The sequence below is a fragment of the Bathycoccus prasinos genome (assembly GCF_002220235.1).
Source record: "Bathycoccus prasinos genomic : Chromosome_3".
NCBI classification, from domain to species: Eukaryota; Viridiplantae; Chlorophyta; class Mamiellophyceae; order Mamiellales; family Bathycoccaceae; genus Bathycoccus; species Bathycoccus prasinos.
In genome coordinates, this window is record NC_024006.1 from 1005432 (window position 1) to 1025225 (window position 19794).

General features: G+C 47.7%; 12 protein-coding genes across 12 annotated transcripts; 5 read left to right on the top strand and 7 right to left on the bottom strand.

Moving 5' to 3' along the window:
- Positions 1-13: 13 nt before the first annotated feature.
- Positions 14-1309, top strand: Bathy03g05240 (predicted protein; the record flags this gene model as incomplete). The annotated part of the gene is made up of 1 exon (XM_007513856.1): positions 14-1309. The coding sequence occupies one exon, from the start codon at positions 14-16 to the stop codon at positions 1307-1309; it is 1296 nt and encodes a 431-aa protein (XP_007513918.1).
- A 54-nt stretch (positions 1310-1363) lies between these two features.
- Positions 1364-2488, bottom strand: Bathy03g05250 (predicted protein; the record flags this gene model as incomplete). Its single annotated transcript, XM_007514188.1, has 1 exon — positions 1364-2488. One exon carries the CDS (start codon positions 2486-2488, stop codon positions 1364-1366), a length of 1125 nt encoding a protein of 374 aa, XP_007514250.1.
- Positions 2489-2656: 168 nt separating this feature from the next.
- On the top strand, positions 2657-3775 carry Bathy03g05260 (dnaJ homolog subfamily A member 1; the record flags this gene model as incomplete). Its single annotated transcript, XM_007513897.1, has 1 exon — positions 2657-3775. The coding sequence occupies one exon, from the start codon at positions 2657-2659 to the stop codon at positions 3773-3775; it is 1119 nt and encodes a 372-aa protein (XP_007513959.1).
- Positions 3776-3929: 154 nt separating this feature from the next.
- On the bottom strand, positions 3930-5588 carry Bathy03g05270 (conserved unknown protein; the record flags this gene model as incomplete). Its single annotated transcript, XM_007514206.1, has 1 exon — positions 3930-5588. The coding sequence occupies one exon, from the start codon at positions 5586-5588 to the stop codon at positions 3930-3932; it is 1659 nt and encodes a 552-aa protein (XP_007514268.1).
- Positions 5589-5754: 166 nt separating this feature from the next.
- On the bottom strand, positions 5755-7023 carry Bathy03g05280 (hypothetical protein VOLCADRAFT_101408; the record flags this gene model as incomplete). The annotated part of the gene is made up of 1 exon (XM_007514187.1): positions 5755-7023. The coding sequence occupies one exon, from the start codon at positions 7021-7023 to the stop codon at positions 5755-5757; it is 1269 nt and encodes a 422-aa protein (XP_007514249.1).
- A 169-nt stretch (positions 7024-7192) lies between these two features.
- On the top strand, positions 7193-7540 carry Bathy03g05290 (unknown protein; the record flags this gene model as incomplete). The annotated part of the gene is made up of 1 exon (XM_007513947.1): positions 7193-7540. The coding sequence occupies one exon, from the start codon at positions 7193-7195 to the stop codon at positions 7538-7540; it is 348 nt and encodes a 115-aa protein (XP_007514009.1).
- Positions 7541-7750: 210 nt separating this feature from the next.
- Positions 7751-8830, bottom strand: Bathy03g05300 (predicted protein; the record flags this gene model as incomplete). The annotated part of the gene is made up of 1 exon (XM_007514355.1): positions 7751-8830. The coding sequence occupies one exon, from the start codon at positions 8828-8830 to the stop codon at positions 7751-7753; it is 1080 nt and encodes a 359-aa protein (XP_007514417.1).
- Positions 8831-9185: 355 nt separating this feature from the next.
- Positions 9186-10118, top strand: Bathy03g05310 (predicted protein; the record flags this gene model as incomplete). Its single annotated transcript, XM_007514117.1, has 2 exons — positions 9186-9368; positions 9633-10118. 2 exons carry the CDS (start codon positions 9186-9188, stop codon positions 10116-10118), a joined length of 669 nt encoding a protein of 222 aa, XP_007514179.1.
- Positions 10119-10293: 175 nt separating this feature from the next.
- Bathy03g05320 (predicted protein) lies at positions 10294-12879 on the bottom strand (the record flags this gene model as incomplete). Its single annotated transcript, XM_007514366.1, has 1 exon — positions 10294-12879. One exon carries the CDS (start codon positions 12877-12879, stop codon positions 10294-10296), a length of 2586 nt encoding a protein of 861 aa, XP_007514428.1.
- A 634-nt stretch (positions 12880-13513) lies between these two features.
- Bathy03g05330 (predicted protein) lies at positions 13514-14184 on the top strand (the record flags this gene model as incomplete). Its single annotated transcript, XM_007513920.1, has 2 exons — positions 13514-13768; positions 13906-14184. 2 exons carry the CDS (start codon positions 13514-13516, stop codon positions 14182-14184), a joined length of 534 nt encoding a protein of 177 aa, XP_007513982.1.
- Positions 14185-14720: 536 nt separating this feature from the next.
- Bathy03g05340 (bromodomain-containing protein) lies at positions 14721-17564 on the bottom strand (the record flags this gene model as incomplete). Its single annotated transcript, XM_007513982.1, has 1 exon — positions 14721-17564. One exon carries the CDS (start codon positions 17562-17564, stop codon positions 14721-14723), a length of 2844 nt encoding a protein of 947 aa, XP_007514044.1.
- Positions 17565-18237: 673 nt separating this feature from the next.
- On the bottom strand, positions 18238-19752 carry Bathy03g05350 (beta-galactoside alpha-2,6-sialyltransferase 2; the record flags this gene model as incomplete). The annotated part of the gene is made up of 1 exon (XM_007514350.1): positions 18238-19752. The coding sequence occupies one exon, from the start codon at positions 19750-19752 to the stop codon at positions 18238-18240; it is 1515 nt and encodes a 504-aa protein (XP_007514412.1).
- Between the last annotated feature and the right edge of the window lie 42 nt (positions 19753-19794).

Below are 19794 nucleotides of genomic sequence, written 5' to 3' on the forward strand. Positions count from 1 at the left end.
ATCAAACATAATAATGTCCTTCTCCTCCTCCTCCTCCTTGCAAAGACTCGTCTGCGGCGACGAGGCACGTGCCATTTGTTCCGTCCCAAACGATAGCGCTAACAACGAGTCTCTCTTTGCCGTCGCGTGCAGTACTACTACTCCTGCTTCTACGACGAAGAGTGAAGTGAAAATCTTTTGCGTCGACGCGCAGACGCATCGCTTGAAAGAGAAACGAGAACTCGCTTTTGTGAGTATGGACGATAAGATTGTGGACGTGGATTGTTTTCGGTGTCGAGACGATTCTGTCGTGGATAGTGGTGGTGGTGTGTTATTGATCGCCGCGTGTACCGCAGAAGGGAACGTTTCCGTCTTTCGCAGACGAGAAGGAGACTCAAAAGAGGGAGACGAAGAAGAGAAAAATGTCATCGAGAACAAAGTAAGCGAAAATGAAGGAGAACAGCGAGAAGAAGGAGGAGGACGACGGCAGTTGCGTACACAGTGGTACTCGTCGTGTAAATTTGATCCAAACGGCGACGGGCGCGTCGTCGCGATGGTGACGAGCGGAGGAGCGTCTGCGAGTTTTTACGACCACGAGAACGCGAAACGGGTTGGTGCGTTTACTACTACAGGAGGCGATGACGATGGTGTCGTTGGCGGCAATAGTGAGGAGATGAAAAAGAAGACGACGAGCAGCAAAGGCGACTGGTCGAAAGCGAATCGAAACCAGTTTGCGTTTACGAGAGACGGCGATGTTTTCGTGGTCGATTCGAGATCGAGTAACGATACCGCGAAACCTATATTTTCTCAAGCGAGCGCGTTTCGAGACGTCGCGTTTTCCGCGAGCGAGGACGGGCGGTACATCGTCACCGCCTCGGAGGATTGGTTGGTGAAGACGTGGGATTTGAGGAAAAACGGCGGAGCACCGGCGAAGTGCTTCGCCGGTCACGAAGGCGCGGTCACGAAGGCGAGATTTAATCCCGTGTACGAATCCATAGTTATGTCGAGTTCGTTAGACGGTACGGTGAAATTGTGGAGAGATTCCGACCTCGGACGTTTACCCGACGACGACGACAGCGAAAGGAGGAGGAATAAGAAAGTGAACATCGACGAGAATAGCGGCGGCGGTATTAATAACAATAGCGAAGGGGTGAGCGTAGAACTGAAAGCGTACGGGAACTTACAAACCACCACGGTGGGGTCGTTCTCGCCAGTCGTCGACGCGTGTTGGAGCTGCAACGATCCGTGGATTATGGCCGCGATAACTTTGGACGGAACCGTAGCCTTGGACGTCGTTCCGAGAAGCGAGAAGTATCGCATTTTATTGTAATTTTATTCTTTTCTTACCTAGTAGAGCTGCTTTATTAAATTCTATATATTTTTACTAAACTAATCGCGCGACGTCGCTGCTCTTCGCTTTGAACTGAATCCCTCTCTTGAAAGATTCGATGGTGACTTCCCCGGTATTCCCATCCACGCCTAGAACTTTACCTTCCTCGCCGACGAAATCATGGTTGCGCACGACCGCGCATTTCCCGCCGACGCCCGGGCAAACCGGCTCGAACTCGTCTTCGTCGACGTTCTCGACGACGGAACCAGACTCCTTTAATTTCACATCCGCTTCGCGGTCCTCCACGTTGACTCTGACCACCGTACCTTTTTCCCCGGTTTCGGTTTTCCTGCAAACAATGTTCTCGCGTAGCATCCACTTTAATTTTTTCCGTTTCTTGAAGGCTGCTTTTCCCTCTTCTTTGCCGCCAGTCTTCATCTTCTTGTTGCTAAACATTCCCCCTGCGTTCGAAAAGTCGACGATGTCTTTCCTCTTCTTCTCGCTATTCTCGAGCGCGTTGTTCAATCCTCCCGAAACGACGTGTAAATTAATCTTCTCTCTTTCCCCATCGTCTAAATCAATCGCGTCCGCTTTCCTCTCTTCCTTCTTCTCCTCTCCGCCTTTCTTATTTTGCTTCGCGATCTGCCTCGCCAATACGTTCGCCATCCGCGTCTCCTCGTCCTCCTCTTTTCGCCTCTTCTCCATCTCCATCCGATCTCTCAACTGCTCTTCCTTATCTCTCGGTTTATACGTGATGAACCACCCTTTCGCAGTCTCTTCGATGTCGCATAATTTCTCCCTCCCTAAATATTTCACGAACTCCGTCAGCGTCGTCCACTTGGTCGAGTTCATGTGCACGTGCGTCTTGTTCCCGATGTATTCGTTATACGCCACCGTGGCTTTAATCCTCGTGTTTCTGTGCGACACCGCCATCATGTCCAAAAAATTCGCTAAAAACTGTTCCGAGTACCCTTTTATGAACCTGCCGGAGTTTTCCCCGAACACGGCGACTTGACGTAAGTGCGCTTCCGAGGAGCAGTGTTGCTTAAATCCGTTCTGGTCTCTGCATTGTTTCTCGCACAATTGGCAGTAGAATTTCAGTTTTTGTAAACCTTTCATCTTTTGCCGGTTGGCGACGGCTTTCGGGGAGAGGAAATCTCCTTTGTTACTTTTCGCCATTAGTATTACTGTCTCTGAGCTTCTTCTCTTTTCTGTTCGTTATACTTGGTGGTTTTTCTTTGTCTTTGTCTTCTTGCGCGTTCATTTATGATGTACTAGTTGTTGTTCGTTTTGTTCCCAAACGTCTTTTCCCCAAGAGAAAAAAAAATCTTCAAATTCACATGTGACATGAAGAACAAAAGAGAAGAGAAAAAAGAAGAAGAGAAAGAATCGTTTTACGACGCGCTCGGGGTGAAGAATACCAGAGATCTCTCCGAGAAGACTCTGGAACGCGCGTATAAGAAATGCGCGTTGAAATACCATCCAGATCGTCCGAATGGAAACGCCGAGAAATTTTTGAGATGTACGAAAGCGTTCGAGACTTTGAGAGATACAAATTTAAAAGCTATTTACGATAAGTACGGCGAGGAAGGGTTAGAGCCTGGGTTTGTGCCGCCCCAGCAGCAGCAATTTCAGCAGCAGCAGCCTTTTGGTGGGTTTCAGCAGCAGAGGGAATGGGCGGACCAACAGAGACAACAAAGGCAAGAGCGATACGCGAGGAGAAAATTTGGTTTCGATACAACTGGTGGAACAGGAGCGAGAACGACGAGTTTCGGGATGGACGAAGCCATGCGAATGTTTAAGGAGCACTTTGGTGATATGGATTTCGGGAGTGAATTTGGTGGTGGTGATGTAGGAGGTGCTACCAATAAGCGGGGGCGAAGAGACGCGAATGGCGCGCCAATGCCTCCAGACGCGAGCGAAGGAGATCGAGTGTTTGAGTTTGAGTGCACGTTGGAGGAATTGTATCACGGGTGCTCGAAACAGCTTCGAATACCACCAACAAAAGGTTTGCAAGAAGAGATAGTGGACTTGAACATCAAGCCTGGATGGAAATCTGGAACAAAACTCACGTATTTTGGTCGCGGTGCGCCGGCGAGAGACGGCAGGAGAGGGAATTTAGTTTTGATTTGCAAACAAGTTCCACATCCCATTTTTAGGCGCGCGGATAAAGGAAACGATTTGGAATTCGACGTGCGTTTGCCTGTTTCCCGAGCGCTGTGCGGTTTTCGAGCGACCGTGAAAGGACTGAACGGTAAATCTTTCGAGTTTGATACGAGGGAAGTATCGACTCCGGGAAAAACATACGTGGTGAAAGGAAAAGGCATGCCGGATCAACACGATGCTAAGATCATCGGCGATTGCGTCATTCGAATCACGGAAGTAATCTTTCCAAAGAGTCTTGCCGACAATCAACGAGTTGGATTGAAACAAGCATTTAACGGCATCGATATTGAAGGAGTTTAAGCGAGTGAGAATTTTTTTTGGTTTATTTACCGCCGTCGTCGCTGCTGCTGTCTTTTGATTGCTCTACGATATTAAAAACGCAATGATGTGATTTCTAAATCACGCGAATTGAATACTCTTTCTCTCTCTTTTATTGCTTTGAGGAGCGATTCTTTTAAACTACGCGAGACATCGCCAATGAAAGCGCTCGCAACTTCCCCAAGAAATTTTCGGCGTTTTCATACGCGCCTACCTTTAAGTCCTCCGCATCTTCGAGAACTAAATCAAACGAATCTTCAATTCCTCGCAAAGTCGCAGTGATTTCTTTTCTCACTTTCTGCAGTTCTCGTCGCTCTGTCATTTTTGTCTCCTTTCCCTCCTCGACCTCGTCCGGTGCTTCGCACGGCGCGTAACCGTTGCTCTCTTCTTTCGTCTCATCTTCCTCCTCCTCCTCCAAAGTTTCTTTCGTTCCTACTATCCTGTTCCATCTAGCCTTGTCGCTCTCCGCCTTCTTAAAGTACGGCATTTTTTCAGTCTCCCTCATACTTCTCCAGATTTTGCCGAGCTCTTTGTCAATTTGTATCGCAGACTTACCTGGCATACAAGTAGCCACACGAGATTGATTTTGGATCACGAAGTGATTATACGCGCTGAGACAGTGGAGTGGTTTCTCTTTTTTTGCACCAGCGGCGCCATATTCCTGTTTCATCGTCGGCTTTGTCGAACCGCTCAGCAATTTAGGCATCGTCGTCGCGTCGTTTCCGTCCTTTTGATGATGACCTTTCTTCTCATTGTTGTTGTTGATGCTATTATTACTACCATTATCTTTTTTATCCTGCGATTTGCTAAATAAGTTTGCAATTAACGATCCCCCCAAAGCTTTCACTTGCTTCTTTTCTCTCTTCTCTCGTTCTGCTTTCAACTTCTTCGCGGCTTCTCTCTCCTTCTTTTGCTCTTTGGCTAATATTTTCTTACTCTCCATGATCTCGTTTCCATTTCTTCTACCATTATTTGGTTTCATCGCTGACTCAGTAATAGGATCCGACTCCTCGATGCCTAATCCTTCCAACGTTAAATTATCCAGCGAAGCCTCGGACGGGAACTCGTTCTTCAGCGGCGTAAACGCCGTGTTCAACCCTTCTAACTCCGCTAAACTCTTCGCTTCAAATTCTGCGGGTAAATGCTTCGGAAGGCCACCTAAAAGCTGCTCTATCACCGACCCCCCTGATTGTTTTCTTAACTCCGCCGCTCTCTTCTTCCCGTACGCCAACTCAAAAGTCTGACGAAACAAAGCGTTTGACAATTCGCGCGGCACAATCGAATCCCCTCTGAGCATCTCCTCGAATTCGTCATCCATCTCTCTCATCTTCATCTTCTTCTCTTGCTCTTTTGGAATCCGAAACCCGTTCCGCTCTTCCTCCACCGCTATTATTCTCAACATCGAGAATCTGTCGTCTATTTTCGACACCTCTCTCAAGGCGTTTTGTTCGACGAGTTGCTTGACGTAAAAGTTCACCAACTCGTCGCCTCCAACATCCGCGATAAAGTCCATCTCTTCGTTCTCTCTGCTCACCAGAGATGAAGAAGAAAATTGCGTATTCCTCGCGCTGAGTGGAATTTTGTTCGTGCACTTCCCGTGGCCTTCGAGAAGCATCGCCCCGGAGGAGTGTTTCTTTATCGAATAGTGGTTCACGCTCTTCTCGTCGGAGAAGGATTTCAAGCGGTACATAGGTAAGGTGTTGGTTTTAGTACCATTTTCCCCGCTCGGGGTTGAACTCGTCGTCGTCGAACCCGGCGCTGCTTTGGTCGCAGCAGAAGCACGTTTTTTAGGCATCGTTTTTTCTGTAGAAAAGCCTCGAGATACGAAAAGAATATTCAAATTTTAACCAAAACAATACCAAAATACACACGCGGTCTGAAGAGTATTAGTAAACAAATGGTGGTGGTGACTCTCTTCTTTTTCATTCAAAACAACAGTATATGTGATGTGCTAACGTTTTTTACTTTTTCGGCTTCTTCTTTGCCGGTTTCTTCTTCTTCTTCGCGGGCGCTTTCTTGCGTTTCGCGCCGCCTCTCCCAGCGGCGGCTTTCGTCGCTTTCGTCTCTCTTTGTTTTTGTTCTTGTTCCTCGAACCCCTCGTCCCCGGGTTCGAGAGGTATGTAGTTATCGTTGATGGTACCAACACACGCGACGTTTTCCGCGGACGGGTCTTCTCGTAATTGGACGTACTCGTCGAAGAAAGTTTCAATTTTCGCGTCTTCCGCGCCGACGTTGACGATGGCAACCGTGGAGGATAACAAGTGCGTTCGCGCTAAGTACATGACGCCTTTTAAATCGACTTTGACCGAGGCGTGCGGTTGTTGTTTCGACGTGGACGCTTTACTTCCTCCACCTCCAGTTGGTTGCGATTCGCGCTCGACTAACAATCGTCCAACCACGCCGACGTCACCGGACAAATCTACGGCTTCCCCGGAGCCTTTACACTCGAACAAAATCGTCGAGTTGGCGGTTTTCTGCAACGCGCCGTGGTTAATCAGCAGAGGCATTTTTGATTTCGGCACGGACGCGCCGACAAATGCCGCCGGAATCTTTCTCTTATTTGTTGCTTTATTATCTGCGTTCTCTTTGTTCTTCTCCTTCGCATCGTCTGCATCCATTTTATCGTCTTCTTCTTCGTCGTCGTCAATCATCAACACTTCCTTCTGTTTCTTCTCCGAAAGCCTCACCGCTAACGGTTTCGCGTCCTCGTCGTCTCCATCTGACCCCCACCCGGAACTGCTGCTGTTGCTTTTCTTCTCCTCGTCGTCCTCTGAATCGTCGTCTCTGATGTTGATTGTTTTATTATTATTGCTCTTCTTCGGCGTGGTGTTGTCTGTCTTTTTCTTCTCGTCGTTCGAATCTTCCTTTGTGGGAGGTTGATACTCTTTCATCCAATCCGGTTCCTCGTCCGAATCCGATTTGATTTCAATCGTCTTTGTTTCTTCGATTGTGTTCTTCTCTGGGTCTCTTTCTTTTTCTTTATTCTCGTCGTCTTCATTCCTCCCACCAATTTCACCAATTTCATCGCGCGTGGTGGTGGTTACATCAACATCATCATCCTCATCCTCATCGTCGTTCTCTTTGGTTTTAAGTGTTGTCGTTGTTTTCTTCTTCTCGGTCGTCGTGTTTTCAATCACCGAATCGATTTTCTTCAGAGGCGAGACAATATCTGGAACTTTATCGTCGTCGTCCGAAGAATCGTCGTCGTCTAACACGTAACTCTTACCCATAATGATATGTATATGTGCGCGTGTATATGTTTACGCGTACATACTATCAGTAAAGAAAGCTACTAAACGCGTTAAAGTTTTTGTGAGAAATTTCAAAAATATTTTTTGGGGCAGTTTTGGAGTTTTTTTTTCTCATTGTTTTCTCTGTTAGTGATACGTTGTTGTTTGTATGCCTGCGACGGAGCAGACGACGACGGGAGCAGCAGCAGCAGCGGGAGCGACGTCGACATCTTCGAACAACTCTGAAGAAGTCATCTTAGCGTTGCAAAGAGAGAGGAAGAACCAGTATCTGTCGTTCAAGAAGTTTGGGGAATTCAAAAACATGAGTTCTATTAAAAGTAAAGGGAAACTCACCGCCCTTGGGTACATCTATGTTTGCATTTCTGCGATTGTTTTTCTCCTGTATTGGTTCGTGGACGCCGTGGATGGGAGGTACGCGAGTGTGCTCTTATTGGCGAGCTGTTTCGTGGTGAGAGTGCACCCGGCGTTTAGTAGCGCGACTGGTAAATTGAGGTGATGAGAGATGTGGGAGGACACGCTTTTTGGAACCTCAAAGCGTCTTGGATGTAGTAGTATTAGTATTAGTAGTAGTAATGTAGTAAAACAGAGTTTAACAACAACAACAACAATAGGATTCGAGCGCGCCTCCGCGTGGGTGTGTTTGTGTGTATTTTAGTACTGTGCTTTCTTGCTAGTATTTTGTCGCATACAATAGTATTAAATATATTTACTTCAATATGCGATACAAGTACATGCCAATCCCGAGCAAGACGCAAATCAACGTCGCGTCCACGCAAAAATGCCTCGACGATCGCGCCTTCTCTACGGTTTCTTTCAACCTCATGTTGGCCGTTTTCATCTCGGCTTGCGCACCGTCCATTTTAAAATCTATGTTTTCAATCGCCGGTTGTTGCCTGGCCATCTCTTCGTCCATGTCCGCGCCGAGACGTTTCAAGGTTTGCAAACCTCGGCTGATTTCGTCCAAGTCGGTGTCTTGCGTTTTCTTTCTGTCTTCGAATTCTTGACGAAACTGACGACTCTCTTCCGTGTGTTCCATGCCCTCGAATCTGTTGTTGTTGTTGTTGTTGTTGTTGTTTAAATGTTGTTCGCGAAGTGTTTCCGGTTGTTCAAACGGGTTCGTGTAGGTCCCCATTTCGATATCTCTCGACAACGATCTGTGATGATGCGGGACTTTCTTCGACGGCGTTCGAGGAATCATTCTCGACACCCCGTCCGGAACGTCCTCTATTCTCTGCTCGAACTGGTCAATCAGCGTTTCTCTCCCGTCTCTTTCGTACATCGATTCGTCTTCGATATCGCCCCCGTCGCTCGTCGCCCGTTTCTTCTTCTTGGCGTTATTATTACTACTACTACTTTTATTCGCTAATTTTCTCAGTTTCGGAATTTCTCCTCGTAAACTGTTCTTCCCTCGTCTCACTTCCGCGTGCATCGCCGCAATCGCCGCTCGGTTCGTTTCTACTTTCGCTCGTTCCGAGACGTCCGCGATGTCGTCCAGTCGTTCTTCGAGTTTACCCAGGAATTGTTCGAACGAACTATCGTGATGATGAGTAGTATTGCTCTCGTCATCATCTTCGTTACCATTATTACCACCGCTACTGCTAAACTTCCCCACATTCACGTTCTTATTCGTTTTTCGTTGTTGTTGTTGTCGTTTCATTCGTTCATCCGACGCAGTTCCATCATCGTTTTGGGGGAGATGATTTTGGTATTTTTTAAGCAAATGTTCCGTCCTGGAGAGTAAATCGTGCGCGTTGTTGTTACCACTACTCCCACCGAGGATGCCCATTATTATTGTTATTATTATTATTATTATTACGCTCGCGTTACGTCGCGCGTATCTTTTACTTCTGTTTTGCGGGAGAAAAAGCGCGGCGCGCGCAAAAAACACCAACCAAAAGTCAAAACTTCTTCAAACGGTTGGTTTGGTTTGTACCGTTTGTGTTGTTGTTCGTTGTGATGAAGAGGCAACTTTTTTTGAATCTCTGGCGCATTTTTTTTACTAAAACCCTAAATAGACATTTTGGTGATTCCAGTTTAAGAAGACCGCATTGTGCTCTTTTTTCATCAGAGAGCACACACGTACACACACACACAAAGAGACGACGTAAACGACGACGCTTAAAACAACGACAACAACAACAATGTTTGCCGCCGCGAGTTCGTTAACGACGACGACGATATCGTCAAAGTCGAGTTTAGGAGGATATCGGGGAAAAGAAGTTGTGCAAAAATCCCGATCCTCTATGATGAGAAGTACTGCTAGGAGAAACAATGTAAACGTCGTCGTCCGAGCTGAAGCGCAAAAGACCATCGACATGAACGAGGTGAGTTTTACTCTAAATATTGATTCTTTTGTTTTTGTCTCGCTTTTGTCTATATGTTGTTTTCCCTTTTGGGATGGAAACAATGGTTCATTTTTCTTCTTTCTCTTCTTCTGGATCCATCGTCCATCGTCGGCGGATGGGACGAAAGATATCGTCGTCAAAATGGATAAAATATCGGACATTCGAAGAGATTACTTTTTATAGACACACTTCCGTCGTGTTTTGCTGACAAAATCGCAACTTCTCTCTCTCTTTCTACTATAGTCTCGCACGTATTACTTTTGCATCGCGAACGCGGATTTTATGCTCAACGACGAAAACAACGAACACTTCCCGGAAATCTTGAGAGAACGAAGACGATTTTACCGAGAGACTGAGAAATTGCAAGACTTTTGGATCGTCCCGAACCCAACATTTTTGGACGCCATGCCGGAAATAAAGAAAAAAATTCGGCAACCGTGCGTGGCGGTGATGACCACGGACGAGGTGTGGAACACGTTTATTAAGTTAAGAATGGACCGAGTGTATAAAGGTTCCGTGGAAGGGACTGGAGCGGAGTTGTTGAAATCGAACGAGTTAATCGCCGCGGACGCGTTTCCGCCGGTGGACCCGGCCAAGTGGACGGCGCCGTATAACAAATACTCGCCCGGGTGGTGGGAAGTGTTTTACCCCGGGGCGGATTGGACGCAAGGGTACCAAGCGACGGTGAATCCGTTGGCAGAAGAGGGGGTTGAGCGCACTGGGGCGTAATTTTTTAGTAGAAAGACAGACAGACAGACAGAGACAGACAACGACAACGACAACATATAGAGTGCGCGCACACAAAAGCCATCGGAGAAGAACGGCGGAAGAAGAAGAACATCATCACAAATTTTTTATATTAGAAGAAATATCTTTATTATTATTAAAGAATGGATATAGAGTATCAAAGGTCCTCTTTCTTCTTCTTTCCCTTCTTTCCTTTCTTTTTCTTCTTCTTTCCGCTACTCTTTTGTTGTTGTTGTTTCTTTTCCTCCTCCTCTTTGACGCGCGCGGCTTCCGCTAATTCCTCTTCTTCCTTCTTTCTCTCTAACTCCGCAATCTCCGCTCTCGTCAAACCTAACGTAGCATCTTCGGTTTCTTCACCCATGATATCGTTCAAATCGAACTCTTCCTCGATCGGTTCCTCGGGTTCGTAATCGTTTTCGTCTTCGCTCTCGCCGCCGTCGATTATTTTCGGCACGTCTTGAATCATAAACGTTCTCGTTTTACCATTCAAGACTAACTCGCAGTGCCTAGCGAGCTCGCGAGGGTCAAAGGAACCACTCATGGTTGCGTACCTTCCTTTTCTGGGTTGTAAAACCGTCACGGTTGGTGAATTGTGCGGTAAAACGTCGAAGGCTTTTGCAAACGTTTTCTGGACAATCGGATCGACGACGATCCACGTGAACGGTCGTCCGCTCGTAAGTTTTGCCGCTTCAAACGCTCTTTCCATGCGATCTTCAAACATAGACTGCGAAGAAGAACTCGTCCCTGGAATAAACGCGATGGCGCACAAACCGCCTTTGGATTCGCACTCGTCCTCGAATTCCTTTTGCGTCGTGACGTGCGGCGGCGGCGTCACTTTTCCTGGAGACTTCGCCTCGTCTTTCCGCTTGATTTGATTTTTGGCTTCCAGCAACCATTGGCGAAGATAAATGTAATTCATCGGTCCAGGAAACGGCGCAGAGTTCATTTGGACGTTTCCAGACGCCTCTTGTTGCGGCGTGACCGCGGGATTAACGAACAATAATTGCACCGCGGGTAACTTTGGAATGTTGAACTTTTGCAAGTTCGGGTCGTTTTTATCATCGGCTTGGAAAAAACCGAAATGGAAATCGTCCTTGAAGTTTGCCGCTAATGTTTTATACATTCCGGGCGTCTCGTCCTTTTGAGAGAACAAAACGCACTTCGGTGTGAACGGATCCGTGGCTAAATACTGGTCCAAGTTGTCCTGGGTGATTCTTAAAACAACATCCGCCGTGTTTTCGTACATCCACGCTTTCAAATTCCCGTCGTTCACCGGATGGTCCTCGGAAACTTCAAACGGGTACGATTCTTCGTCCTCTTTGTTCTCACCGAACGGGTAATACATCAACGAGAAGCACTCGTCTTTGTTTGGAAACTTACTCAACGTTTGCGTTTCGGCAAGTTTTATCGCTTTCAAGATATCCTCGCCGTCTCGGTTCACGACGTATTCGTAAAGCTCCGCTTGGAATTGAAGCTTTGCAAACGCGTCGATGGCTTCGTTCACTTTAAGGCCACACTCGTCCGTTCGCTTGGTAAACATAACTACCACCGCTTCTTTCTTTTCTATCACGTCTTGTTCGAAATTTTTCGGTTTCTTTTCAATAAACAACGAAAAATCATCGTTGTTTTCCTCTTCTTCTTCTCCTTTTTTCTTCTCGTCTCCGCTTTTATCCTCGCCGTCGTCTTTCTTTTTACGAAGTACCTCCACTTCCAACTCTCCAACTTCTGGGCCTAAGTGCTTCTCCGCGAACGCAAACACCTCGTCTTTACTCATGCTCTCGCCGTCGAACAAGGTCGGTTTCTTCGTCAAATCTGCGTCTTTATACAACACCAACTTCACCGCGTCCTCTTCGTCTTCGTGCGCTTCCAACCCGGGAAGCACCGGCGTTGGTAACAAATCGTCCGTGGAAGAGTCGTACGTCAACTCAACCACGCGAATTCTGTTCTTATGGTTCCATGCCAACGATTTCAACATGAACGGGGTCTCGCTTTTGTCCGTCACGTACACCAGCGTCGGCATCTCGTCCGAAACGACGTTCTTTAACTCGTCCACGGAATCAATTCTCGCGACTTCATCGTCCGGTAAGTTCTTCACCGCAAACTCTCTCAACGCTCTCGCGGTCAACGCATCCCCTCGATACTCGTTGGACAATTTCTGCGCGATTTTTCTGTACGGGTTCCACGTCTTTTTCCCTCCGAAACCGACGATGGCCGGCACTCGCGATATTTGCATCGACCGTCCTAAATCTTCGTTCCCGGCGATATCAATCGCGCCAAACTTAATGTTCACCGACTCTAACGATAACGCGGCTCTACTGAACGCCGGTGCCATATCCTTGCACGGTTGGCACCCGGGGGCGATGAATTGCACCACCCACACGTCTCTCGTCTCCAAAACTTTCTCCTTGAACTCTTCCGAGGACTGGAAACCAAACACGCCTGAGTTGTTTGGGTCGTACAAAGTTCTCACTTCCATGTGAAACACGTTGTTCTCTTTAGCAGATTCTTCTTCTTCTTCTTCTTCGTCGTAGTCATCGTCATCATCATCATCATCCGTTTTGGCGGCTGAAGCGAACATAAAACCCCCGGTTGTTGTTCCTTGGCTTTGTTTTCGTTTCATCAGAAACGCCGATTCATTTTCATAATTCGGCGGCATCAACATCATCATCATCATCATCATCGCGAAAAGGAGGAGAACAAACGACAACCGCAGCGAAAAACGACGAGAATTATTCATCGCCATCATCGTGCTTTTCTTCTTTTTCTTTTTCTTTGTTGTTTTTCTTGCTGCTGCTGCTGTTCTCATCATCCTCCTGTAATGTTAAAAGTTTGTTACGCTAAAAATGAGGAACGATGATGAGTTCGAGAGCAAACAAAATGTTGTTTTTTTTCTCAGTCAAAAGCGCGTCTGTCTCGGCGAATGAAAATCTCTTGTTTTTTTTCCTTGTTTTTTTGCAATTTTTTCGATCAATCGATCTCCTTTTGGTGAAGAAAATCTCTCTTCTTTTTTTTTGTAGAGAGCATACTGTGGAGCCAGCCTTCTTTTGGAGCTTTCAACTACGAATCCTTCATAAACACACACGTACAAAAAATAATTTAATAATAACAAACATGTCTGCTGCTTTGACTTCATCCACGTTCGTTGGCGCGAAAGTTTCCGTCGCGAAAACTACCACCGCGTCCAAGAGAGTCGCGTTCTCCGTTCAAGCGAACGCGAGCGGACCGAAGAAGGTACGAATTCCGATTTCGTTTTTTTTTTTTTGTGCGCTTAAAAAATCATCATCGTCGCTCGTTTCAGGCGGGTGGTGGTGCGTCCAAATTTTGCATTTCGTCCAACGAGAAAGTGAGATTGCGCACGATTTTTCTCCGAAACGTCGATGAAGCGGTCGTGTGCGAGTTTTGGAAACGATCGATGCGCGTGTATTCCGATGCGAAAGTTCACTTCGAACGCAATTACGCGCTTTTTTGAGCGTTTCAACCTTCGCGCGTCGCCGTTCCACGACGCGCGACCGATTTCGAATTTTATTTTATTTTCTTCGTTTGTTTATTTGATACGCTCCGCTTCGTCCGTCGTCTTATCGAGGAGGATCGATTTTACGTTCGAAGAAGCCGTCCAAAAGACAACGAAATCTGTTTTGCCTCTTTCTTGAGGGAAAAAACGAAAAATAAAATATCGCTTTGTTGTTGTGTGTCTGCTTTGAGCAACAACATTAACAACAACAATAACTGACAAAATCGATGATATCTTCTCCTCTTTACATCACAACAGGGTACCAAATCCAAGGGTGGCCAAGCCGGTGTCGGCTACAAGGGTTCCACCGAAGCCGGTTCCGCCCCGAAGAGACGCGACGGTAAGGCTGGCTACGTCTACTCCTTGGGCGTCCGCAACGGCAAGGCGAACGTCGACGAATACTCCCCGATCTACTCACCGGAAGAATTCAAGACGGACGGCGACAAGTACGAAGGTAACTTGCTGTACTGGGCGGCTACGCTCGCCGGTATCATCGGTTCCGGTGCGCTCGCCATCTACTTGACTTCCGCCTTGTAAAAAGTTTGAAAGAGAGAAAGGAAGGAGAGGAGAAAATTTTTGTAGAACAAAGTGTTTTAGCAAACAGGAATAAAAGAGAGAGAGAAGGAGAAGAGAGAGAAGAAAGGAGAGGAGAGAGAGTGGAGGACGAGAGAAAGAGAGAGTCATCATTTGGCGTTCAACACACGCGCTTGATATTTTTGTCTTAGTTTTAGTTGATTTTGTAAAGAAGAAGAAACGAGACGATATTATTGTGTTGATTATATCACGCAACAACCAATAACAACGGGTAAAAAAGAAAGACACATTCATTCGCCGTCGTCGTTTTTGAAACAATTTTGTTCGTTGCGTTTGTTTTTTATTGACAATAAAAAACTAGTATATGCTTCTTTCTCGTCCTACAAAATCGTCTTCGCGTCGTGTGTTGTATTGATGTTGATCTTCTCGTTGTTGTTGTTTTTCGTTTTGTTTTGCTCTACTAAATGTTGTTGTTGTTGTTATATATATATAAAAATACTCTGTTTTATTGTTTTATTGTTGCTGTTGTTCATCGAAGATCACGCTTGCTCTCCGCTGCTCCCGTTTCCAAGAGTTTCTTTAATCTGCGCGGCGTGTTTTTCCATACCACTCACCATGCCTTCTCCTCCAAACTCCTTCATCGCTTCTCTCTGTTCTTCGATGTTGATCGTTTGTTTTGTCTCCGCTTGTAACTCCGCTCTAGCCGCCGCCCTCGCTTTCTCTCGTTCCTCTTCCTCGGCTCGGATCTTCGCTTCTTCTTCGTCCTTTTGCTTTTGGATCTTTTCTTGCTCTTCCTTCTCCTTTTGCGCTTGCTCGTTTTTCACCTTTTGTTCGGCTTCGGCGATTTCTTTTTCGCGCTTCTCAATCTCTGCGTTTCGATTCGCTTCAATGTCTTTCTTTTGCGTCGCCGCGGCTTCAAAATCGGACCACAAATCATCTGGAACGGCATCGACGGCTTCCGTGGGCGCGCTCGCGTCCGCCGCAGGTGCACCCGCGGCGGCGCCCGTGTTTGCTGTGTCGTCCTTCTTGTTGAGATCGGACCAACCTTCTGGATTTTGCACCGCCGCGACGGGTTGCTTTTGGTCGCGTTTGATGCCCAACTCATCCACGGCGGGTTGTAAGAGCTGATTCGTCGACTGTTCGACTCGAGAGACTGGTCGGACGTTGGAAGTCCCATCGTCGTTCCCGCCACTGCCGGCGGCTTTGTTGCCCTTCTCGGGATTCGAGTCGCCGCCTTCCGAAGACGAAGAATCGGAATCGGAATCGGAATCGGAATCGGATGAGTCCGAGTTTGCGGGTTTCTCACCAGAAGCACCCGCTACAGTCGCCAAATCAGTGTTCGACGCTTTCCTCCTCGGATTATTCTTCAAGTTCGCTTCGCACGCTTCGAGTTCACGCATGGCTGCCGCTTCTCGCGCCTTGGCTTCCTTCACCAAATCCATAGCCGACGCCGACTTTTTGCTCTTCTTCGGTCTCAACTGCGAATCGCAGTACCTTTGAAGTCTCCAAAGCGTTTTCGAATCGAGTTCTTCGATGTTGATTTCAATCTCGTCGCCCTCGGCTTTGCCCATCGCTGCTTGCCCTTCTTGAACAATAGTAATCACCATCTCTTGCTTGCTCTCTGGAAGCTCTTGCAACGACATCGTCAACGCGTGCTTCTCATCAAACGTCATCTCTCTCGTCGGTAACGGCTCTTGATCGAGCTCAATGTACTTGCGATCTTTCGTAACTTTGCTTTGTGGAGTCGCGCGTTGTCGTTTGGCTTTCGGTTGACCGCTGCCACTTCCGACCGGGCGACCTCTTGGTTTACCAGTTGCTTTACCTCGACTCGCGGCGGCATACTCCTCCGGATCGTCGTCGTACATGTTCGCGTCAAAGTCGTCGTCTAAGAATCCGTCCATATCGCGCTCTCGAGGGGCGTATCCGCCACCACCACCCTTTTGTCTTCTCAACTCTGCCAATTCACGTTTCATTTCCGCGAGTAACTTGGCCTGCTCTTCCGCGAAAACCTCTTCTTGTCTGATCGGATCCTCCGGCGTGTTTGCGATTTCAATATCCTCCTTCGTGCGGATGTCCTCCTCGTCGCTCATTTTCTGTTCAACGTTGTATTTCACCCACCCTTCTTCGAACGCGCCGCGGACTGTTTCACCCATTTGTCCAGCATCCGTAGTCGTCCCATTATACAAGGCACAGTTATCGAAAATCAATCGCATGTCGTCCGCAAAGTCGGTCGGCCACGTGTACTTCTTCCCATCCAACTTCTCTTTCACTTTACCGAGATCCATCGGGTTCTTCACGATCTCGTAATAATCAGGGATGCCAAGCTTTACCGCGTCAACGGGTTGCGTGAAAATCCAGTGGAATTTGTTTCTTTTCACGTGGTTCAAAACGTCTCTGCACGATTTGATCAACACGTTTCTCCTCTTTTGTCGTTCGTCCTCAATTTGCGCTTCTCTCAACATCCGTCGATTCTTAATGATGCGCCCATCGCGCATTCTCTTGTGCGAGCGGTCAGAACCGAGACTCATGCTTGCCGGCTTCACCGTTCTGTTCGCGTATGGGTCCGGTCTTCTCGCGCTGTACGCATCCGGCGGCGGTAACATGTCGTTGAACATGTTATCGTACTGGTTGAACACGCCGCCGCTCGCTCGTAACTGTTCTTGTTTTCTCTCCGCCGCTTCTTTCTTCTGCCTCTCGACTTCCTCGACTCTTCTCTTTGCATTTGCAATCTCCTCCAATTTCTTTTTCAACTCTTGTTTTGCTAATTCTTTTTCTCTTTTTTTCATCGCTTTTCGTTGTTTTTTCCTCTCCGCTAACTCTTCCTCCGTGCACTCTTCGTCCGTCTTATCGCCACCGGCTAATGGAATCTCCAACACCGGCGTCGCGATAATCGACTCGACTTTTTGAAGGATGGCAGGATCCACTTCTTGCTTTGCCGGTGGTTCAGGAGGCGCAGACTGTTCCGGTTTCGGAACTGGCGCGACTGGTGCGACTGGCGCGGCGGCGGCGTGTCCTCCTCCTCCCGAGTACGGCTCCGCAACTTTGTGTCGATCGAAAATCCCAGACCGCCACGACATCGGGTCAACGCCCCCATTCATCATCGACCCGTGACTTTTCTTCCTCCCTTTCATCTCTTGCCAGTTCTCTTTAAACTGCTCAAACTCGCTCGATTTAATAAAGGCAAAACCTTTCGGGCACCTCAAGGCGAGCGTTCTCGAGAGCAAAAGTTCACCTTTTTCAGCCGGTCTCGCGCCGCTCGGGTAGTACTCCTCGTCGTCCTCGTCTCCTAATTCCATTTTCTCCGCCGCGACTCCCGCGTCTTCTTTCTCTTTCTCTTCCTGCGCGGCTTTCTCCGCCGGTCGGACGCCCCCGTTTCGCGTCATTTTTTTATTGTCTTTTTTCTCTTCTTTTCACTTCTTCTTCTTCTTCCTCTCGCGAAAGCTTCTTCTTCTCGAGTCGACGAATTTCTTCTTCTTCTCCTTCGCTTTGTTGTTGTTGTTGTTGTAGCTCCTCTTCGCTTTTAATACTACTCTGTTGAGAAAGAAATAAAAAAGATTCGTTTCGTCGTCAGCGTCGTCTCTTCGCGTTGTGCTAATCGCGCGCGCTTCAAAGCGCAGAGGAATTCGAGAGAGAGAAGGATGTGATCCTGATGTGACTAATCGAATCGACGTAATTCTCTCTCTCTTTCTGACGACGTGAACGAAGATAACAAAGACGGCAGTAAAGTTGCTCGTCAAACAATACTCTCCTCCTCCCAAAGCGTGTCGTTTAAAACGTACCTTTCTTAAAGTTTCTGTGCGTGTTAAAGTGTTAAAGTGTGTGTGTGTGTGTTAAATGCGCGCGCCGGCCGCACAATTATACAAGAGGAAAATCTTTCAATTTTGCGGCTGCCTCTTCGCAAGAAAAGAAAAAAAGAAGGAGACAAACGAAAGAAAGAAAATTCAATGCATGGAAAGATGACGACGGCAAACAGGAAGTAAAAACGTGTCGTAAAATCAACATCAACAAACACTCTTTATTATTTTCAAAATGTCTACGAGCACTAAAAGCTACTTACTACTCTTCGTCGTCGCCGCCACGAGTACTACTACTACTGCTACTACTACTACTCGAATAAGAAGAAGACAAAGACAAAGAACACGAGGGCGGATCCGCGCTTTTCTTTCCCAAACAAACGCTCATGTGCCCGCCGTGTTCTAACATTCTCAAAAACACCGCTTGGAAGCCGAACGAGTGCGCCGCTTCCACGCCTTTGACTTTGTCGTGGTAGTGGTACGGGGTCGATGGGTCGGGTTCGATGCCAAAACCGTATAAATCGACGGATTCGCAGGTGAGCATGGCAAAATATAAACCTTCCACGCCAGTTGGTGGGGAGTTGCGGCCTTTGACCGAGACGGCTTTGAGGTCGGCGAACGCGAGGTACGCTTTTTTGTATTGGCCTCGCGCGGCGCCGGCGAATTCAGGCGCCATGAAGTAAATTTTTTCCTCGCTGCCCCATTTTTTGTACAGAGCGTCCATGCTTTTTGCCGCACCAGCACCGAAGAGGAGCAACGCGTCTTCGGACGCACCTCTTGGTTTCCGTCGCAACCACGTTCGGGTCCACGCGTTGTTGATAACTCTGAAGGTGGTTTTCGAGCCGACTTTGTTTTCGAAACCGACGGTTGGACCGTCGTTGAAACGGAAAACGGCGTCGCGCGCGTCGATGGCCTCACCGTAATTGGCGTTTAAGTTGCTGCCACCGTTTCCCACGACCGCGCAGGATTTGAACTGTTTTTCGCGTAAATCTTCCGCCGGTAACACTTCTGGATTGTTCTTGCCGCTCGGATGGTACTTGTTACCATTTTGCGCCTTTGTCACTAAAATTCTCTTCACGTTTGCTTTCTTCCATTCCGGCGTTTTCGGTATCCACAACTGTGGGAGAACGATATCGAACGACTCTTTCAGTTTCTTCAAGTTCATGGCTTCTTTGGCTGCCGCGCCAACGCGATGGTCTGCGGTCGGGAGGAACGTATTGCCACCGGCGCTCGAGTCGGCGCTCTCGTCCTCGCCGCCGGTATCGTCCCCTTCCTCGTCGTTCGCGCTACCACCACCAAAACTATTACTACTAGAACTACTACTTCCTTTAGAAGATGATCGCGAACGGCTTCTTCTTCGTCCTTTTCGTGCCGTTCCCACGACGCCGGCGGTGGTCGCTTCTTCTCCTTCTTCGTCTACGTTGTTGTTGTTGTTGTTGTTCAACTCTTCCTCTTCCTCCTTCTCATGCGACGACGAGGAAGAGGAGGAAGAGGAGATGTCTGCTGAAACGCGCATCGTTGTATCCTCCTCTCGAGTCGTAGTCGCTTCTCTCCCCCACTTCGACGACGACGACGACGCAAAACTTCCAAACAATCGCACACCCAACGCGAATACTCCATTTTCATCATCGTCGTTGATGAGAAACTCTTTGACGATAAAGACGAAAAGCGAGACGCACAGAAGGAGTCTGCACGCGCGATAATACGAAGATTTTCTTTTATTGATTCTCCTCGACGACCCAGTTTTTGCTTCTCTTCTGGGAACGGAGAGGCCCATTCCTTCTTCTTTGTCTTTGTCTTCTTCTTCGTAAATGCGCGA